The 21,208-nt window shown below is 43.7% G+C and overlaps 2 protein-coding genes across 7 annotated transcripts in view; one reads left to right on the top strand and one right to left on the bottom strand.

The window, feature by feature from the left end:
- The first annotated feature begins 218 nt into the window (after positions 1–218).
- On the top strand, positions 219–11,992 carry IPP (intracisternal A particle-promoted polypeptide). Of its 2 annotated transcripts, none has more exons than XM_083447805.1 (9): positions 219–1,415; positions 1,739–2,084; positions 2,781–3,212; positions 5,078–5,233; positions 5,358–5,525; positions 7,447–7,584; positions 8,741–8,863; positions 9,765–9,985; positions 11,091–11,992. In XM_083447805.1, the coding sequence occupies exons 2-9, from the start codon at positions 1,793–1,795 to the stop codon at positions 11,313–11,315; spliced, it is 1,755 nt and encodes a 584-aa protein (XP_083303931.1). In that variant the 5' UTR covers positions 219–1,415; positions 1,739–1,792; the 3' UTR covers positions 11,316–11,992. The 2 variants fall into 2 exon arrangements, with proteins under 2 accessions (XP_083303931.1, XP_083303930.1); XM_083447804.1 differs by having other exon boundaries at positions 220–1,019.
- TMEM69 (transmembrane protein 69) overlaps positions 11,763–21,208 on the bottom strand; it is a 37,219-nt gene continuing 27,773 nt past the window's right edge. For 2 of the 5 annotated variants that reach the window (XM_083447836.1, XM_083447837.1), the window contains exons 3-4: positions 15,831–15,886; positions 11,763–15,198 (exon numbers count right to left, since the gene is read on the bottom strand). In XM_083447836.1, the coding sequence (XP_083303962.1) occupies positions 14,488–15,198; positions 15,831–15,875 (756 nt within the window). In that variant the 5' untranslated portion in view covers positions 15,876–15,886 and the 3' untranslated portion in view covers positions 11,763–14,487. Of the gene's footprint in view, positions 15,199–15,830; positions 15,887–17,023; positions 17,432–21,033; positions 21,057–21,208 lie in introns of those variants that run through there. The other 3 variants (XM_083447839.1, XM_083447838.1, XM_083447835.1) reach the window with 3 other exon arrangements.

The raw sequence follows: 21,208 nt of genomic DNA, 5'->3' as shown, positions 1-21,208 counted from the left end.
TGGGCTGGCATTATGATGATGACACGTGGAACATGTGAAAAATGTGTGAGCATGTGCACAAGCAGCACCAATTCCACAATGAAGAAAAGTAAGGATTGCCACTTGCGGTGCAGTATATGCAGAAAATAACTTGATGTGTGCATTGTTCTCAGGCAAGCATACCACAGGAAAAATGCAAACCAAATGCTAGGAGAATGGGAAGGCCGAAAATAAAGGGGGTGGGGGCAAAGCTAACACCCCTTGAGAAACACGGGGATTCTTTGGTGTCCCAAAAGAACTCGCATGATAAGATAGATAAAGGGGTTGACAAAATGAGGCAGAACTCTGTTCTGAAGTTGAGTGGGCGAGGCATGGGACTTAACGATGGTGTCATGGGGGGGCACCTGGTTGCGCCCCTCAGAAATGTGCGCCGCGGGCAATCGCCCCCCTCGCCACTCCCATGCTATTGTTCTGCTATTATGGGATATCTTGGACTTGGGGAGGGCAGAGAAACCCTGCCCCTCGACTTTCAACGCCACGACCATTAAAAAAAACGCCTCGGTCTGCTGCTCCTGATTTGATGGCTGTCACTCAGCTTTCCCGGTCCCAGCCAGTAGGGAGGCCGCCCCACCGCCCACATTCCTGCGGCTGAAGGGCGGGTAGCGGCAGCAGCGAGGCCGGCTTTGCTCCTTCCTGCCTGCTCTGAGAGGCTCATCCTGCCTCGCTAACGAATGGGTGTCTCTCTTTCGCGCGCGCAGCGTTCTCTCCCGCGCATCCTCTCTTCGACCCTCTCCTTCTATTACGGGCAAAGGCCTTCACAGTCTATAATGCGCAAGCGCCAAGAGTCGCCTTCCTTCTCCGGCCCGTCTCCGGCTCCCCGAGACATGCGCAGTGGTATCTCCCGTCCCGGAGAACGTTGAATGAACGCTTCTTCCCAGCTTTCTCTGGTGCCGGAAAAGCCGGGGGGGGGCGGGCGGACGCAAAAGTTGTTGGGAAATCGGGGAAGGACCATGAATGGCTGAGTGGAAAAGAAGAAGAAGGTAGTGTCTAGCGTCCGTTGCGCGCAAATGAACACGCCAGGCAATCCCGTGTTTTGATAGCTCACAGTCCCCGCCTCCCGCCCCGACTGTTAATTTTAAGTATTATATGCAATAGATTTATTAAGTTCTCCCACTGCGTCAGCCTTCCCTTGTTTTAGACCTGAGTGCCGAATTAGCTTAATTCGAACTGTAGTTGAGCATAGGGACATAGAAACAGAAGCTTGTCTCTGAGCGTGTGCAAAGTGCCAATTCCATTAATATTGTGCTCCCTTACCGCGCGTCCATTTCAGTAATGCCACCCAGACCACTTCTTCTTTTCCCAATTCCGTATTCCTGTTCTGATTGTCGTGCTGAGGATGTGACAAGGTCCCCATCTATTTTCCTGAAGTGATGCAGGTAAAATGAATAGAGAGTTCATTCTCAGGTCTTCTTAGTACTGTACCTCAACAGATACGGTTGTTTGTGTTGTGCCTGTCATGTTCCTTTTGGTGAAATTAGATTACGGCTGCACCCCTAAACAGGCTTATTTGGAAATAAATCTGATTGAAATCCACAGGATTTATTACCTGTGGGGACCAAAACTGAAATCCGGGCTGATCAGACCTGGAAGTGTCCTTAGTTTATTAAAGGGGGGAAATGTTATTGTCACTCAAAATTATGTTCATTACTAACCCTGTCATTAGATCTTTAATTTTCAAAGGGTTTCTTGTCCTTCCTAGATCATCACTGGGGGATGATGGGCATCACTCACTCCATTTCTCTGTGATCCTGCCATGGCTTGTGTGCCTTGTTCCAACACCAGCGAATTCCCCTTCTTGGCAGACAGGCATGCTCGTCTTATACTGGCCCAGATCAACAAGATGAGATGTGGGCAGCACTTCTGTGATGTGCAGCTCCAGGTTGGTGAAGAAGTATTTAAAGTCCACCGGCTTGTCTTGGCTGCAAGCAGTCCTTATTTTGCAGCTCTGTTTGCAGGAGGGATGAAAGAGTCTTCAAAGGATGTTGTACGGATCCTAGGTGTGGAGGCTGACATCTTTCAGATACTGCTGGACTTTATTTACACAGGTAGACTTCATTTCTAAAACATTTTTGAGACCTTGTTAGGCTTTTTCACAATGCCTTAGTATCCTGGAGCTTGTGAATCAAATGGATGTGCTGTTTTATAACTTGTCACTGACTACATCACAGGCATCCCCCAAATTATGTCACAGGGTCTTCATTGGTCTGAATTGTAACACTTCAGAGTTCATATGAGGAGCTCCCTTGACTGAATGTTCACCCATAAGAAAAGTTCACTCTGCATGAAAAAATAAAATGTGAGGTAGAGGGCTTCTAATCTAGTTTTCTCTGTCATGCTGACTATGTGCTGGGATTTGGGGAGGGTTAAGGAGCGACATTTAGTCTTGTCAATGTCTATGTTCCCAGTCTGAAGTTATAATTGAGACACATTTGCAATTCTTTATGAACAGAGCCAGCTAATTACCATAGCATTAGCTGTTTTATCATCCATTTAGTGGGGTGGGGGAAAACATTCAATCTGTGCTATTTGGTTTACTAAAAAGGGTGCCTGTGCTGTAACGTTTCCTGATCAGTTAATTATTTTAATGGCTGATGATACTCCCCCTAAGATATTAATAACGTGGCAATAATGTACTCCAGTAGTATCATTCAAGGGACATTCACAAATTTGTGGTCAAATTGTATGCTATTGTATTGGCAAGATTTCGTACCAGCTGAAATAGTTATCTGTTTTTCGTTTAGGCATAGTCAGCATTGGTGAAAGTAATGTCCAGGAGTTGATTGTGGCAGCAGACATGTTCCAACTCACAGAAGTTGTAGACCTTTGCTGTGAATTTCTGAAGGGGCAGATTGATCCTTCAAACTGCATTGGACTCTTCCAGTTCTCCGAGCAAATTGCCTGTCACGATCTGCTAGAATTCACAGAGAATTACATCCATGCCCATTTCCTGGACATCCAGGACGGAGAGGAATTCCTGGCTCTGACAAAGGACCAGCTCATTAAGATCTTGCGAAGTGAGGAACTGAGCATAGAAGATGAGTACCAGGTTTTCATAGCTGCAATGCAATGGATTCTGAAGGACCTGGGGAGAAGAAAGAAACACGTGGTGGAAATACTGGATACAGTTCGATTTCCGCTGTTACCCCCACAAAGACTCTTGAAATACATAGAAGGTAACTCAGAGTAGGCTAGTGTGTGTCTGTACTACAACTATGTGTCTAAATCTGTATATCTTTTCACATCACTCAATGACCCATTGTGGGCTCTTTGGACTAATTTTGTGAAGCCCTAACAACTAGAAACACTGGCATCCCAGCAGAGCTCCAAAACCTCTCATTAGCATTTAGGCCTGGAATCACTATTACATATAGCACCTGCCAGATTGGGGCCTGTGATAAAGCTGAAAATCGTTTTGGAAGTTTGCAGCTGTGGGTAATACTGGGTAAGGTAAAGAGACCCCTGACCGTTAGGTCCAGTTGCAGATGACTCTGGGGTTGCAGCGCTCATCTCGCTTTACTGGCCGAGGGAGCCCGAGTACAGCTTCCAGGTCATGTGGCCAGCATGGCTAAGCTGCTTCTGGTGAACCAGAGCAGCACACGGAAATGTCGTTTACCTTCCCGCCGGAGTGGTAGCTATTTATCTACTTGCACTTCGTGCTTTTGAACTGCTAGGTTGGCAGGAGCAGGGACCGAGCAACGGGAGCTCACCCCGTCACGGGAATTCGAAACACCGACCTGATCGGCAAGCCCTAGGCTCTGTGGTTTAAGATCTATTAAAAAGACCTTGCAACATGAGGCAGAACATGGTGGCATTTCACTTCTAACAGGCAGGGAAACCTTGGATACATACACACACGCATACATAATTTTATTTTATTTCACAGCTCAAACCATGTTCAAGGCAGCTAACAACATGGGGGGAAAAATAACTACAACATAACAAAAGTAGTCATAAAACATTAGAAAGTACACAACCAAACGGAACAATTTCCACATAAATCATGAAAAGATATAAAATAACTATACAAAGAAACAACAGCAACAAACTCCCTCATTCCCACAAAATATGCTCCCATCTCCCGGAAAACCCCAAATACTGACAGTTTGGTCAGTGTGAGGGGTAAGGCTGAAAACTTCTGCAGGATGGGGTGCGGATGAGTATGTGCCTAACTTCAGGTGTCCATACATCTAGGTGAAGAAGTGGTTTATGTATCAAAGGAAAGGGTGAAGACTGTAGTTCAACATAGAGCCTTTATACTTTTTAATCTGGACTGGCTTGTATTCACAAAGGCTGTTAATGAGAACCATTAATGTAGACAGCATTAGGAGTCTGGGGAACTTCTTTCTGCCCTATAGATTGAACAAAATCTGAGCCTGGATATTTCCCAGCAGGGCTACGAGGCATTTTGCTGTACCTATATTGGCTCTTAATGGTTGGGGTTAAGGAAACAGGAGGAAAATGATGTATTTTAGTATATGAGGTTATTGATTTTTTAAAAAATGTCCTGTGACCTATGCTGAGCTCTTTGGCTGGGGGCAAACTGCAAATCCAATAAATCAGTAGCGGGAAACATTTTTCTGCCCAAGGGCCACATTGCCACATTCCCTTCTGGGGTCCACATACCAGTGATAGATGGGGCTGGAGGAAAAAGTTGGGAGAGCAAGGAATTTCAATTTTACCTTTTCTACACACCTAGTTTCTACACACACACTTAAACATCTCTCTGTCTTCCATCCAGGTAAGCATGAGTCATTATCAGAGTTCAAAGACACATTCTAGCCACTCAAAAGCACCTAAAGAGAGTGTGATTCAAAGGCAGTGAGGGATGTGTCCTGGAGAGATGGTGGGTCTGGGGAAGAATAGATGGTCTAGGGAGAGTCCCAAGGGTCAGGCAGGCAGGACTGCATTTGGCCTCCGACCTGAGGTTTCCAAGCCCTGCAATAAATCAGTAACAATGTAATTGCTAAAAACTACACATCCACCTGGTTTATCTGTAGATTGACTATCACTGATTGTCCCACGCTTTTGTCTTCTCAAGGGGTTCCTGATTTCAGCCTTCGAGTGGCCCTTCAAACCCTGTTAAAAGAATACTGCGAAGTGTGTAAATCTCCAAAGGAGAGCAAGGTTAGCAGTTTCCTGCAGGCGGCAAAGGCGCGTCCCAGGAGGAAAGCCAGGAAGTACCTGTATGCAGTAGGTAAGAATCCTGTCTCCTCATTAGCATTTCATGTCTCTTCAGAACCTGAACTGCTGGAGAAACGCTGCATGAGAAGAGCCTGTGGAGCTGCTAATGGTGCCTGCCATCTCTGTTTTTTGAATAGGTGGATATACTCGCTTGCAGGGAGGCCGTTGGAGTGACAGCAGAGCTCTCAGTTGTGTGGAGCGTTTTGACACTTTCAGTCAGTACTGGACTACTGTGTCTTCTTTGCACCAGGCTCGAAATGGGCTGGGAGTTGCAGTAGTCGGAGGAATGATCTATGCTATTGGAGGTAAGGGCAAAGAATTGCATTTCTGAGGGTGGGGGATAGGCTGTTCTTTAGTACTTGCCACAGGTCTTTCTTATTATTCACTTAGTGGAAGGAACTCGCCCAGAGACAAGATGTAGCATTCTAAAGCCACAGTATACAAAAGTTACAATGATGTCCTGAGTTTGACGGGGAGAATATCTGGGCCTTGCTGTTTGGGATTCCCGGGGTTTGGGGACTCTGGTACAGTCCATTTCCCCAGACTTCTCCAGTCCTTGCACCATGCAGACATAAACCCATTCATTGTCTTGCTAACATATTGCAGACATTCATAGGTATGTAGTCAAACACACAGATGTAGTTCCACTCACATATAGGGTTATCAAAGCAAAATGATCAATGACTTTTCTCAGTGTCCCATTGTACCTTCCACCACTGAAGATCTCTTTTTTCTGGAGGAGGCTGAGTGAACCCCTTTACTTCTTTCAGGGTGGCAGGAGGAAGAGGAAGAAAAAACTTTGATCACATTTGCTTTCACCTTCCTGAAGCCTACATATTTTTCTATTATCATCTCTCAGACTTGCGTAGTATACACACAAACCATGGTTTAGTGCTACATATATGGATGAGCTTGAGTGATGCATTGAGCTTGAGTGCTTCTCCCATGGAGTTTAGATCCTGGCTTAAAACAAATTCTAATTATCTGGTTTTGTAACTGTGGTTTGGAATTAGCATATTACAAATCTTAAGTTTGGTTTAAATCAGGATCTCTGATTCAGACATTACAATAAGAGAGGATTCTGTAAAAGTTAAACTAAACTTAGCAGAAGGACATCTCCTTACTGCATTGGGGGTGGAGGGTGCTGAGTGTGTGAGCTGGTTCTCAGCTCCTTCATTCTGATCCACATAGCACTAAACCATAGTTCTGCATTAAATGGTTTACTGTTTTGCATTAAATGGCCCCTGTTTTATTTATATATGCATATAAACAACTATGAAACCTACCAGAACCTTCTGTGTTGCCAAATAAACGTAGATGCTTCAAATGATCTTCTTTCCTGTTCTACAGCCACTACTGCTAAAAATACAATTGCTTGTGGTCATTCAATGGCAGCTGTTTTTTGTAGGTTTAAGGAAATGTAGGAAGCTGCCTTATACTAGGTCAGGCTATTTGTCCACCTAGTCCAGTTCCACTCTAGTTCTCCAGACTTTCAGGTGGAGAGAGGTCTTTCACATCACCTGCTACCTCATCATTTCAACAGGAGGTACCAGAGATTTGAACCAGGAATCTTCTGCACGCAAAGTGTTTTCATTTATAAACTGGAACACCAGGCACTCATGGGAGGCATTGCATCCAAAAGTGGAGCTGTGCCTTATCTTAGTTATACTTGTTAAGGATGTGGTAAAGCTCCTGCCAAAAGTGAAAACTCTAAGTGCATCTGTAGTATACAGACTTCTGCTGTGTGAAATGAAAAATTTTGTAAATACTGTTAACTGTTGAAGCATTCCATCCTGTGCTTGCAGGATACTCACTGTCCTATTCATTAACATCCTGCCATTGCTGTTCCTGCTGCATGCTTTTCTTCCTTTTGCCATTTAACCCCTCAAACCTTTCGGTAGTTAGAATTTTGCAGAAATGTAATTATTGCATATTACTTAAAGAAGGTGATATGATTTACATTTTCCTTTATGCCGGATAACTTGTATTTTGGAGATAAAGTCATACCAGTTTTGACTGGTGGTACCTGTGCATCAGAGAACTCATTTAGAAATTGGCCATTGGGGGAAGGAGAAGAACTTTGGCTTCAGAAATGAAGCATTGGATCTTGCAACTGTGCTAAGATGCTCAATGGATGAACTATTCTGCTATTAGTTGATCAATATATTGAAGAGATAGCATACAAAATATGTTTTAACTTCTCTATGTTCTTGCCTCTCTTCTAAGGTGAAAAAGACTCTATGATATTTGATTGTACCGAACGTTACGATCCTATTACTAAACAGTGGGCAGCTGTAGCATCTATGAACCATCCTCGCTGTGGACTTGGAGTGTGTGCTTGTTATGGTACCATCTATGCTTTTGGCAAGTCCTTTGACTCTACAGAATCCATTACCTCCTTAAGCTAGGGGCAGAGTTTCATTAGTGTTGTATACTGTAGAAAATAGGAATAACTCCCAAACGTGTATGGTAGCAACTAACTAGTAGCTTCTCTGGTAAAGTATCCTTTTTTCAGTAAAAAGGTAAAGGGACCCCTGACCATTAGGTCCAGTCGTGACCGATCTGGGGTTGCGGTGCTCATCTCGCTTTATTGGCCGAGGGAGCCAGCGTACAGCTTCCGGGTCATGTGGCCAGCATGACTAAGCTGCTTCTGGTGAACCAGAGGACCGCACAGAAACGCCGTTTACCTTCCCGCCGGAGTGGTACCTATTTATCTACTTACACTTTGTGCTTTTGAACTGCTAGGTTTTTCAGTAGCCAAACGCAAATATTTTCCTTCAGTAAATTCTTGAAGATTCCAAAGCCTGGAATATTTGTTGGTGACGTAGCTGAGAGCTGCCTTGCCTACAACTTGCTTGCTGTCCTGTTGGAGTCTCCAGACAGTTTGCAGATAAATTAAGCTGCAATCCTTTCCTCTGGCTTGCAGCAGCAGGGCTTGATGGGGTGGTGCAGCCAGTGCTACATCTATAGCCCTGGAAAGTAGAAATGCAGAAAAAAAGCCCTGAGGGGACAAGGGAAAATGTGCAAGAATAAATCTTGGCTTAGTAATTTGCCTGGATTGGGCAAATTGTTATCATGTGATAGCAGCAGGGTTGGCTCAGGATCCAATGGATCCCATGCTGGCTCAGCCCCTTCCGCATTGGGGGGGGGGGGGTTCAACGCTAGCTGCTGCTAACAGAGATAGTGAGATAACTCATGCAGCAGAAGTTGCCCCCAGTTACTGTCACCACGCAGAGGCAGCTTATGGTCCAAAAGAGTTTACTGCTGCAGAAAATCAGGCTTCAGTAATATAGCCCCAGACAGCCTGTAGGCTTTGTAGATAGAGATATGTACAAATAGAAAACATTTATGTTGCTCTAGCAATTTGGCCTTCCAGATGTTGGGTTCCAACTTCATCAGCCCTAGCCACCTTTACATTAGACAGCCTTTTTGGCTCAGCTGCCATTGTAGCTGCTTCAAGGAGATAGAAATATTAACAATGTTTTCTATTCCTTGCCTTCAAACGTACTCTGGTTTTCAGGAGGCTGGGTTGGAGCAGAGATTGGCACCTCGATTGAACGTTTTGATCCTGAAGAGAATAGCTGGGAAGTGGTGGGCAGCATGGCTGTGCCGCGCTACAATTTTGGGTGCTGTGAAATGCAAGGTGAGTGGACTTGGATACAATCATACCTCGGGTTAAATATGCTTCAGGTTGAGCTCTTTCAGGTTGCGCTCTGCGGTGACCTGGAAGTAACGGAACCCGTTACTTCCAGGTTTCGCCGCTCGCGCATGCGCAGACGGTCAAAATGACGTCACGTGCATGCATGGAAGCGGCGAATCGCGACCTGCATTCACTTCAGGATGCAAACAGGGATCTGGAACGGATCCCGTTCGTATCCAGAGGTACCACTGTATTTGAATAATTGTTGCTTATTGTTAATACTGTCACAGACTACCCTTGGGCTGGTTCAGCACTCCCAACTTGTGGTAAACATTGCAGCTAGATTGCAGATGGGGACAGGCTATCGGCAGCACGTAACTCAGGCGCTCAAAAGCTTGCACTAGCTAGCCCAAAGGCTATCAGGTCAGGTTCATGGTTCTTGTATTAATTTACAAGGCCCTTAAATTGGTTCCAGGATACATCAAGGCTTGTGGAGTGTTCTAGGGGCCAGGTAGAGAGACATGGAAGGCTGCTTGTGGTATACACACTTACCTCAAGTCCCATTTGAATTTAACTTACTTCTGAGTAGGCATGCATAGAATTGAGGTGAGCATTTGGAAAAATTGATAACCTAACAAGTGGTGTGTTATCTTGAAGGGCATTGAGCAAACTATGTGCAACAATTTTGTTGCATTGTGCAAAAGAGCTGATAGTTTAGAAAGCAACTTCAAACTGCAATCCACAACCCACTCATTCAAGAACAGTCCTAGTAAGGAAGACCACTGAAATTCTTGGGAATTACTAGGCTGCAGATTACAGTCCACAGTGCATGTTTTCTAGAAATCCTTGAATACCAACAGTGCTGGTGTGGCATAGGTATAATAGAAATTCCTTGCATTTCCAGGTTTAATTTATATTGTTGGGGGCATCAGTAATGAAGGAATAGAACTGTGTTCTGTTGATGCCTATGATCCAATATCTAAGCGCTGGTCTGCACTCCCTGAAATGGGCACCAGAAGGGCATATCTGGGCGTGGCTGCTCTGAATGACTGTATCTATGCTATTGGAGGATTGAATGAGTCTGAAGATGCTCTTCCAAGTGTTGAGAAATACTCCTTTGAAGAGGTAGGTTTCAGTTCCCACAAATCAGATTCCAAGGTGTATTCGTTGTTTATGTTGCTTTGCAGTAGTTTGTCTCATTGATAGGTACAAAGAAATGAAGTTGTCAGTAATGTGTTCACCAGTCCCCTAATGCAGCTGAAGTTGTGTGTGTGTGTGTAAGGTTATGTTCAGATGCACATAGTTAAAGCAATGAACCTGATGTTGGCCTATACTTAGACTTCTCAACTGAATGACGTTCAGGAATATCCAGTTTTCCCTGTTTTCATAAAAAGCCAACTAGGTAGCGTATTAATTGACTGGTTCTTGTGGCAGCCATGAAGCCACTCACCTGTGCAAAGTGTCCAGAGCAATATTTTAAGTCTAAGAAAACCAGATTGCTTCCGGGGGGGGGGGGTAGGTTTAAATAGATAAACATACTAAGCAGGGAGAGAGGGGAAAGTAGAGCTCCTCCCACAGCAGAAACTTTCACCTGCTGCTGGAGGTTCTTATGTCTATATATAGCCTAAGGGTCCTACTTCCCAAGTAATAAGTAGGTTAGTAACTATAAAATCTCATGCCACTATGCCAAGTAGTAACTAATGGGGGTTACAGTCCTTCTGTTTTCCTGTTCTGACACCATGATACACTTGCCTTTGAATGTGCAGATATTCCTTTCCCGCCCCCCATCTCATTTTTACTCAGAATTAATTTGAATAATTTCCACCCCCTGGCTCTATACTTAGGCTCATTTGGAGGGAAGGATAGCAAAGAAATGCACAGCAATAATAGTAAACAGTAGTAGTAAACCCATGGGTATAGGGCAGGCACCCCCAAACTCAGCCCTCTAGCTGAGCCACTGGTCCTGTTAGCTAGGGATGATGGGAGTTGTAGTCCCAAAACAGCTGGAAGGCCGAGTTTGGGGGTGCATGGTATAGGGCAGTATATTAATAAATAAAATCATGACGACAATGAATTGGAATTCCACTACTAAGAATACAGTGAATGGTCAGTTTAACACAGACCTTCCTACAGTTTATTTACACCTGCTAACTGTAGATTTAAAGCACATCTCTGGAGAGGAACATACTACATAGAAAACATATTTTTGTTTGTTTGTTTCATTTATTAGGAGAAATGGGTAGAAGTTGCTTCAATGAAGGTCCCAAGAGCTGGAGTATGTGTTGTAGCTGTGAATGGCCTCCTTTATGCCATTGGAGGAAGGACTGCTAGTTATGATTCATCTGCCCCAGTAACATCAGATTCTGTGGAAGTTTATAATCCGCATTTGGATACTTGGACTGAAATTGCTAACATGATCACCAGCCGCTGTGAGGGAGGTGTGGCCGTGCTCTGAAGTACTAAGATTGGGGAGTGGATTTTCAAGTGTTCTCGGAATGGTGACAGTTTGGGCTAGAGACTTCTGTTCACAGGCTCTACTGAAACCGTATGCTTCTCCATGTGGAACATAAACTTCATGGGTGATTCTGCCAGTTTGTTGATGGTTGATTGCTGCCCTTGACACTTGGGAAACCGTCTGCTGTTCATCACATGCCAAGAAGGTTGAAATTGTCCTAACCACATTACTTCTTAATGGGGATCCTAAGCAATAGTTTTATTCTCATGAAAATCCATTACATTATTTATTTATGAGCAGACGTTGGCTTTCCATAGCCTAAATTAGTTTCCTTGGAGAAATGCAACAAAATGATGGAGCTATTATTTACATACTTGTTTGGGACTTTTGTTTTAGCTGCTCATTGCCTTTAGGAATAAGTCAAACTTGCTTACAAAATGAAAGTAGTTTACATCTCACTCTTATTTATTTATTTATACATACATACATACATACATTCATATGCCACCTCTTTCCCTGATGGAACTCAAGACAGATAAGAATATTCCATTCCCTGGCTCGTGTTGGGTATTAAGAATCTGCCCTTGGCTTTGGGCTTTTGTTCCACATATGCATACTTAGCTATGTAGGACTGTTTAAGACAGGAGACAACTGGAATATTAAAAACCAAAAACAAATCTGTCTTCACATTTCCTTACAGGCTGCCCCGTGTGACTTCCAAAGGATCCACATCATGCCCTGTGCTTCCATGGTAAAGCAAATAGTTAAAAGTAATACAAACAAGCACAATAAAGGAGTTGGATGAGAGAGGAAAATGGCAGTAGCAAAATGAGCTAACATCATATGGTAGCCTACCTCTTCATTTATTATATCATAAATGCCTTTTCCATCTTTGTAGCGCCTTACCCCATACACAGTTACATCTGTGGAGAAGCATCACTATTTATGGCTGAGTACTATTACCATGTCAGTGGAAAACAGTTCCCTGCCTTATGACACACAAATCTACTTCTCCTTTGTGAGGCACTGGGTGTGCTGGACCAGTAATGCACTGGATGACAGCCAACAAACTGAAGCTCAATCCTAAGAAGACTGAGGCAACTTAGACCAAATGGCTGAGAGGATGGGGTTACACTCCCTCTGAAGGAGCAGGTACATAGCTTGCGGGTACTCCTGGATCCTTTGCTGTTGCTTGAGGCTCAAGCGGCCTTGATGGCACAGAGTGCCTTCCATCAGCTTTGGCTGGTGGCTCAGCTGCACCCCTATCTGCGCCCCTAACTTCTGTTGTCTATACTTTGGTAACCTCTATGTTAGATTACTGCAATGCCTGATACATAGGGCTGCCTCTGAAGACGAATTCAGCTGGTGCAGAATTTGGCGGCCAGGTTGCTCACTGGGGTATATTACACAGATCCTAGCCCAACTGCTTCTGGTCCCAATTCAGAGTGCTGGTTTTGACCTATAAAGCCTTAAACAGCTCAGGACCACAAAATACATGAAGGACTGCTTCCCATATAAAGTGGAACCTCTATTTGCGACCATAATCTGTTCCAGAGGTCCATCCAGAGGTTGAAACAGGTTGCTGGGAGAGGCGCCGTTGTGCGCAGGCGATTGCCCACTTCTGCGCATGTGCAAATGGCGACTGTCACTCCTGCACATGCACAAACAGCAGCAAACCCACTGGTTACTTCCAGGTTTGCCACGGTTGCGACTTGGAACAATCGTAAGAGGTGGTGGTAAGTAGAGGTTCGACTGTACATCCATTTTTACCTTGTATTTTATCCTGTGAACTGCCCTGAGATCTTATGATGAAGGGCGGCATATAAATCTAATAAACGAACAAACAAATAAATAAAATACATGCAGGTCCCGCTATTGGGACACTAATTATCCAAAATCTGAGTTATCAGAATCCAAAGAACTATACCCAAACCTTGTTATATAAACAGCTGATTCAGATATCCAAAAAGCCATTGTTTGTCTACTTCCCTACCTATTTCTAAGGAGAAATTGGACAAATTGGAACAAGACAAATCAGACAAATCATTTTTTCCTTTGTTTGACTTTTGCTGGCTGGCTACAGCAGTTTGGAGCAGAAACCAGGGAGGGAGTTTGGACAAATCACAGTTTGGAAAAATCAGCTTGTTATGCAAACGCTCGCCTAACAGTTTCCTGGGAATGGAAAGCAGGACTTGTGTGTACTTTTATCACAGTCTAACCATCCTTAACTAGAAGTCCCATTTATGTAGTACTAAATATGAGGAGCTTCCAGACTGGCTGTTTACTGAACATCCATCCCAATACATTTGCACAGAGGTTGAACAATTACTACCAGCTAGTGGTTGCTATTGCAGGCTTCCGCGTTAGCAGCCCACTGATCAGGATTTAGCAGAAAGTAAGTTCCATTAAAACAAGAGATTTACTGCCATTTAACAACTGTAGTATTAATTACATAACATAATTGTTATTTAATAATGGCTAGTAATAATTCATCCACAGCAGTTTTTAAAAACTGTGAAAGGTGAAAATATTTTACTCACTAAGAATTAGCCTATATAGAGAAACAGCAGCATACAACTTGTAGCTTAAAAAGCAATGGATGGATGGCAGTTGAACAGCCTGTGGAAAACGCAATGCAGTTAGTACATCTTCTAGCTGAGCATCCTAGAAGTATTTAAAACCACAAGAATTTGATGGCTATTGAAGTTTCTGAGCGAAACTGGACATTTATGGTGTTCTTTCAATATTCAGTGTGTATCAGAACATTCCACATTATCAAGAAGTCTCCACAAGTCTTATCTCTGGTATAACATTCAAAGAAGTAATTTTCTTGTACAGGGAGAGAGATGTGCTCCACAGCAGTGGCTGAGCCACCTAACCACGGAAGAAGATGCCCTAACTCATCTTTGCGCAGTAGAGCAGAAACAATACACACCTCTACTAAATTGGAACTAGCAAATTCATCTTAGGTTTTCAGTATCCACCCTTCCATGGAGCTTGTTCTTCTTTCAGTCCATAAATTCAGCCCTAAGTTCATAAGCAGAGAAGTCAACCAACCTTTTCTCATTCCCTCACAGTAGTCTTCAGAGGGGAAAACATGTAAAACAGATTATGAAAATGGTTAAGGAGAAAGGTCCCCTCTCATTGGACAGGCCAATGCGTTTTTGGTTGTTTATTTCAATACTTTTGTTTCACTTGCATCACGACTTAGTCGTTTCTCTGGATACGTGTTTGCAAGACATAGTGTGGTAATCAGAGAAACTGTGGCTACTATAGTCAGGACTGCCCTCATGGCTTTAAACCATCTGGGATAGGTGGGAAGAAGACTAAGATCATAATGCAAGGCTATCCCTAACCCTATTATAAGCATGAGTCCAGCTTGAGTGAGGTCATCTTTGAAAAGCAAAGTAAACCAGGCAAGTAGTGAAGGAACAACACTGTTAGCCAGATTAATCCAATCAGGACTGGCAGGACTGCCTTCTGGCAAAGCAAATCCCCATCTGATCCCTCCTAGGAAAGATAGTATAGATGCACCATATGCAATCTGAGCAAACACCAACTCTGGGTAGGAGACCTTCTGGATAGCCATTAACAATGGCACTGAAACAAAGGGAATTAATCCTGCAATGCCCAAATACAGAGCAGGCTTTGGAGAGTCCTTGAGTGAGGGCATGTCATATCGCAACAAATCCAGCTGTCGCGGCTCAGGTTCCGGAGGTTTTTTCTTCTTCCAGCTGCAGCAGGAAGAATGGAAACCCTGTGCCTTGGTTATGCTGGCAGATGCCTGCCTAAGCAGCTGTGATTTTGGCAGCACAGCCAAAGGGACAGGAGAGCCAGCTGCCTTACTCCTTCCAGGTTGCAGAAGTCTTTGAAGATACATCATCTGCAATTACAAATGCAAAAAGACATCACTCAGCCTTGTGGTAGCTTAAAGAACCAACTACAGTACTTCATACTTTTCAGAAGGACGCTTCATGCATCTAATAAAGTGGACCATAGTCCATAAATGCTTACATCATTAAAATGTATTAGTCTTTAAGGTGCCATTTTCATCGTTTTTGCTTCAGTTCTTAATTGGGGCCTCTGCCACAGCTAAGTGTTAGCAATGAACAGTGATTTATATTTCCATTTTTTATGAATTTGTCCAAGGGCGTAGGGTTCCCCACCACCACTTATGCATATTGGGGGGGATTCAACTAAGTTTTACTCAGAACAGATCCATTTAAAGTAATTGACTTAATCATGTTCATTAGTTTCAGTGGGTCTCCTCTAAGTAAAACTTAGCTGAACACTACCCATTATCTCTAGTTAAATCCCACCAACATATGAGAAACTCGCCTAGGCAAGACTTGTATATTCTTTAAATTTTACACTTCTAAAAAGCTGCAAAGTAACATTTATTTCCACAGACATATATTAAGGTAGCCTTCTTTCACTTCAGTGAGCAATGAGTGTTTCAATATATAGACAGGTCTTAAAAGCAAATGAAGATGCAACTGTTTTGGAGACATTTACCTTGGAAGGAACTTGAAAACAACATCGCTGTAGAAGGTGAAACATTTTCAGAGATTCTGAAAGATAGGAATTGTTAGCAAAATATGCTCTTGCATAACCTCATCTGAAGTATAATACATGGATAAGGGTGCAATCCACCACATTGTTGTGGCATGCTATGCTGATTCAATTTTCATCCAGCACTAGAACTGGCGGATTAAATTCAGAATATCCCAGAGACATTTGGGAGGTCAAGTCCCAGACAGTCCAGCAGTCAAAGCTGCTGTTTGATGTGTGAACATATGAAATCATTCCCAACCATACCAAGCCAGTAACGGGAACCACATGGTACTGTGGGCTTGCAAGCCCTGCAGCAGTTGCACTATCTTTGCTCCCCAGTTATGTTGGGGATTTGCTGGAACTTGGCTGTGTATGTTGGTGGATGACGTCAACAACAGTGGATAGCACCACAGACCTATTAAAACAAGATTAAAGTAGCACAGAAGCTAACACAGGTTTGTATCCAGTGCAGTGCTGAGTGAACATCCCATCAGTGTGAATGGAAATCTCTCCCCCTTTCCTTCCTCTGCATCTGCCTCAACCTTGCCCAAATCTGCCCTGAAGGGTTTGGGAAACCCCAGAACAAATGAAGGGGCATGCAGGGGGAATCCCATTGTACAAGCAGGAATCTTGCGCTGATGTGCTGCTTGCTTAGTGCTGCACTGGATATAAGTCAGACAAGCAACAACATTCAAAACAAAACAGATACTATACGATATAGCTGCATGTGCCCATTTATTTCCCTCCCACCCAAATTGCTCCAAGGTAAAGGCAGTGCCGGAGGCAATACAAAGTTATTGCAACCTCTCATCAGTTAACACAACCCTGTAAAGAGAAGGCTCAGATTTTAAACATGTGTAACAAAGCCAAGTTTCTTAAAAGCCATTGTAGAATTTTAAGCCTGTGAACAAATCACGGGCCCTACCTAGTCCAATAGCCTGCTGCAGACAAGGTGTATCCCTAATAAATTTGTGCAAACTTTCTCAAAAGCAAAAGGTAACACATGCACGTTATGCACTTCCTCGCATGCAGAACCGCACTCTTCCGGGAATTCACTCTCCCTCCTTTCTCTAAGCATCCGGTCCCGCCAATACTTTGCTTTTCCGCGAGTTTCTCCCACGTCCCGCGCCTGTCACAAACCCATAGAGCCTCACCCTTTAGTAGCAGGGGGAAATCGAGGGCGTTGCAAGGGGCTCCCGGTGGGCACTTTGGGCTGTAGTATCAACCTAGTTGCTCATTAACTTTCACCTTTAAGCGGCAGACACAATAAACGCGACTCGCAGCCTTTGTAGATTCTTACAGAAAGCTTTCCCACAATCCAAAGCCTTTGGATTTGTTTTGTTTCGTTACAAAAACGTGCTTGGTAAAATTGTCCCGGGTGCGGAAACTGACTCTGCCTTCCCTAGCTTTGCTCCAAAATCAGCCACTCTTCACATCAACCTAAACTCAATCCACACTCCGCCTGGGGAAGGGGCGTTTCCTGTCCCCTGCTTTAATTCCGCCGGGTGCGCGTGCGTCGCGCTTAGTCTCTCGGCTTGGAACAGAGGCGAGACTCCCGCCCTTGCGTACTAAAAGTAACAACGCACGAGCGGATCCTCCTCCCCGCGCTTAATGGCGCTGCAAGGCCAAAATGAAAGGCCCTATTGCCGCCATCTATAGGCAACAACATTATTGCACTTTCCTACACTTTCCCATAAATCCTTGTACAGTACTTGCTAGATCAGGGGTCAGCAAACTTTTCTAGCAGGGGGCCGGTCCACTGTCCCTCAGACCTTGTGGGGGGCCGGACTATATTTTGGAAAAAAAATATGAATGAATTCCTATGCCCCACAAATAACCCAGAGATGCATTTTAAATAAAAGCACACATTCTACTCATGTAAAAACACCAGGCAGGCTCCACAAATAACTCAGAGATGCATTTTAAATAAAAGGACACATTCTACTCATGTAAAAACACGCTGATTACTGGACCATCCGCAGGCCGGATTTAGAAGACGATTGGGCTGGATTTGGGCCTTAGTTTGCCTACCCATGAGCTAGATCCCAACTCAACTTCTCCATAAGAAAAATAATCCACATCCAACTACATCTCTACAGTCCTCAAAATAACCATCCTTTCACCAGAGTTCCCACAGTGTGAGCTGAACAAAGTATAACCATAACTACTCCCTCTAGCTTTCAAAAAAACATAAATAATCCCTACAAGGGCAAGTTCCATCTACACAAACTACACCAGACACCTGCACATTCCTGGCCATGAGCCAGTAAACTGAACATTCCAACTCCTTATCTCAAGGCCAAACTTGTTATGTCTTGGAGCACCTCAAAACCTGACAAGATGAAGATCCAGCCTTCCCTTCTTAATTTAACTGGCACCTCAATCTGCTCAAGGCATGTCTTCCCTGAGAATTGCAATGTACTTGGGCAGAACTCTTCAAACATTTTGGTAATGGAAAGTGGCAGATTGCTCCTATGTAGAAGTCTTTGGTGGCACTCCCCGACTCTGCTTAGGACTGGGATCCAAATATTTGAGGTTAACATAAGGTTACAAGATGTCCCCGTTTCCCAGGGACAGTCCCTGGATTTGAAGTTGAAAAGTGTCCCCAGATTCATTGAAAAAAAATCTGTTAACCGTAGGTTAACGCATAGAACAAATAGAATTTAAAGACACATATAAAAGGTAGGGGACGCGGGTGGCGCTGTGGGTTAAAGCACAGAGCCTAGGACTTGCCAGTCAGAAGGTCGGCGATTCGAATCCCCGCGACGGGGTGAGCTCCCGTTGCTCGGTCCCTGCTCCTGCCAACCTAGCAGTTCGAAAGCACGTCAAAGTGCAAGTAGATAAATAGGGACCGCTCCGGCGGGAAGGTAAACAGTGTTTCCGTGCGCTGCTCTGGTTCACCAGAAGCGGCTTAGTCATGCTGGCCACATGACCCGGAAGCTGTTTGCGGACAAATGCCGGCTCCCTCGGCCTATAGAGCAAGATGAGCACGCAAACACAAAGTTGGTCACGACTGGACCTAACAGTCAGGGGTCCCTTTACCTTTACCTTTATAAAAGGTAGGTCTGAAAAATATTTCCAGGGAATCCTCCACTCAGTAGGTGGCAATCGCACAGTCTCTTCACAGCTGTAAGAACTGCAGCCTGTTACTCAAAGATAAATACTAATCTGATCTGCTTACACAGACATGAGTCTATGCATGCTCCAGTTACACCGAAGAGCTAAAAATTCTAAATACTCTTTAACTACTGTCTCCTATAAGTCAGAGCAGGTGGTCATTAAGCCAATGGGAAGGAAGGTATTCCAGAAGTTAACCCCAAGTGATGCTCAGGCATAGCTGGTGTTATTAAACTGACTATAAATGGTGACCACAGTACCCTTGTGAGTTGAGGCTGGTGATGGTAGGCTGTATGCCTGAGTCCCTCTGATTTAATTTTTCATTACCTACAGCCAGTGCTTTTTTTAAAAAAAATGTTTAGGGGTGCTCTCATTTGGACTCAATAAAATTACCATTCTATAGTTCAAATCGGAAAAAAATAAATACAGCAAATGGACAAAAGTACAAAGATTCACAAAATGTTTAGGGGTATGTGTACCCCTTCGTTCCCCCCCCCCCGGAAAAAAGAACTGCCCACAGTACACATGTGCACAGCGTACACACTTATCCTCCACCCCCTGCAAATAGGCAAAAAGGCAGTCGGTGGTAATGAGGTGGCCTGACAGGGAGGTCCCATAGCCTGCGATTGGGCTTGTGGTTCCCCAACCTTGGTCAAGGAGGTCAAATCTTTACAGAACACACTCAAAGCCACAATAATAGAAGATCAGCTAAAATTTGTACCACAGATCAGTTTCCCACTGACATCTGGTTAGCCAGTGTGGGAAAATACTGCTGGATTAGATAGGCCTTGAGTCTCAACCTGAATGGCTCTTCTTATGTACCTACTTGATGTTTTTACACACAAGTTGTTATGTATCCATTCATATACACTGTATATACCATAAATAAGATACAGTAGATATCAAAATGATATTAATTAAGTTATGTATCATTTCTGCTACACTAATTCTCTGGTTTGCTCTTCATGCTGAGTCTTGTTGCTGCTGTCTCATCCTGCCTTGCAAAGAATAAGGAAGTGTGAAAGAGAGAAAGGGAGATTCAGCATTTGAAGGGAACAGTTACATTATACAACTATTGCTGTCCATGAAATATACCGTACTTTGGAGGGCTGAAAGTACTGTAGAAAGCGCTGAACAATTTTTTTTTTGGGGGGGGGGCAACATTATAGTAACTTCTTTCACAGCCTATCTCACATTACACTCTTTCTAGCTTCATTTGATCTTTATGGTTTGTGACTGTATGTATAATAATATTTGTATTAATCAGGCAGCCATAATATATTAGTTCTTTCCCCCATTAATTTCTCCTTTACTTTCAGTAACCTAATTTTCCCACCCCATGTTTCATAGCTTTATGGATTGTACACCACTGAAATTAATTAGCTCTGCACAACACACCAGGAATCAGAATAACAGGGAGAAATGTACAGGAGTAACCAAAGAGCTAGCATCTTTTGCCTGTCTCTATGGCAAAAGAAAGCCAACCGCATGTAGTCAGCATTGTGTCAACATAAAGGAGTATAAAGCACCGGATCTGGCAGCTGCTGCTGTTTTTGCAATTTCAGTTTTCTGCATTTGCAAACAAAGATTAGGCAAAGTTTATGTGTTTTTTTCTTCTCGTTCAAAATTATTTGCTGTAATGCTATTTATTCTAATCCTAAATCTGTTTTGGAGGGCACAACTGGTTTGTCTCTTTTCCTTCCTGACTGTTAGCTATTGTCATGTAAGGTTTACCTGACAATACCTAATTATTTACTCTTTAATCAGTGTGAGCATGGTGGAATCAGAAGACTGCAGCCTTTCTGGAGTCTGTCACTGCAAATTAGTTTGCTTGGCCCAGTTACCTAGATTTTGCTGTAGAAGAATGCATAAATTGCTTTGGCTACATTTCTTTAGGCCTGGTTTATGCACACGAACGAAAAAGTCTGGTTAGATAAAGTTGCTATTGAATTCCTGAGAATCATTTTTAAAATTTAAGTAGCCTGTGGTGGGGCTGCTTGCACCACTGGGCTCGCGGTCGCTGATAAATAGAAAGCTACAGACATACAAATGTTTCGAAAAGCTTTTTCTTTTCATTCCTATCAGCAATACTAGGCAGGCCTGCGCGCTTCTCGGTGGCGAAATGTCTGCTTGTTCCACTGGCTTAAATTATGTGGGAGAATAAATGAGTGCCTAGCGCTTTAAGAATGAAGAGACTTCAGAGCCATGCCTGGAGATAAGGG

Source organism: Podarcis tiliguerta (genome assembly GCF_965153285.1).
Source record: "Podarcis tiliguerta genome assembly, chromosome: 6".
Lineage (NCBI taxonomy): Eukaryota > Metazoa > Chordata > Lepidosauria > Squamata > Lacertidae > Podarcis > Podarcis tiliguerta.
The sequence above is the reverse complement of the archived record's forward strand: the minus strand, read 5'-3'. Positions and strand labels throughout refer to the sequence as shown.

What these genes read in the sequence shown, in the direction of transcription:
- IPP (XM_083447805.1), top strand. Translation starts at nt 1,793, where the DNA reads ATGGCTTGTGTGCCTTGTTCCAACACCAGCGAATTCCCCTTCTTGGCA. An exon ending in GAAGTACCTGTATGCAGTAG is followed by an intron (nt 5,234 to 5,357) that starts GTAAGAATCCTG and finishes TTTTTTGAATAG; the next exon opens with GTGGATATACTCGCTTGCAG. An exon ending in AATGATCTATGCTATTGGAG is followed by an intron (nt 5,526 to 7,446) that starts GTAAGGGCAAAG and finishes CTCTCTTCTAAG; the next exon opens with GTGAAAAAGACTCTATGATA.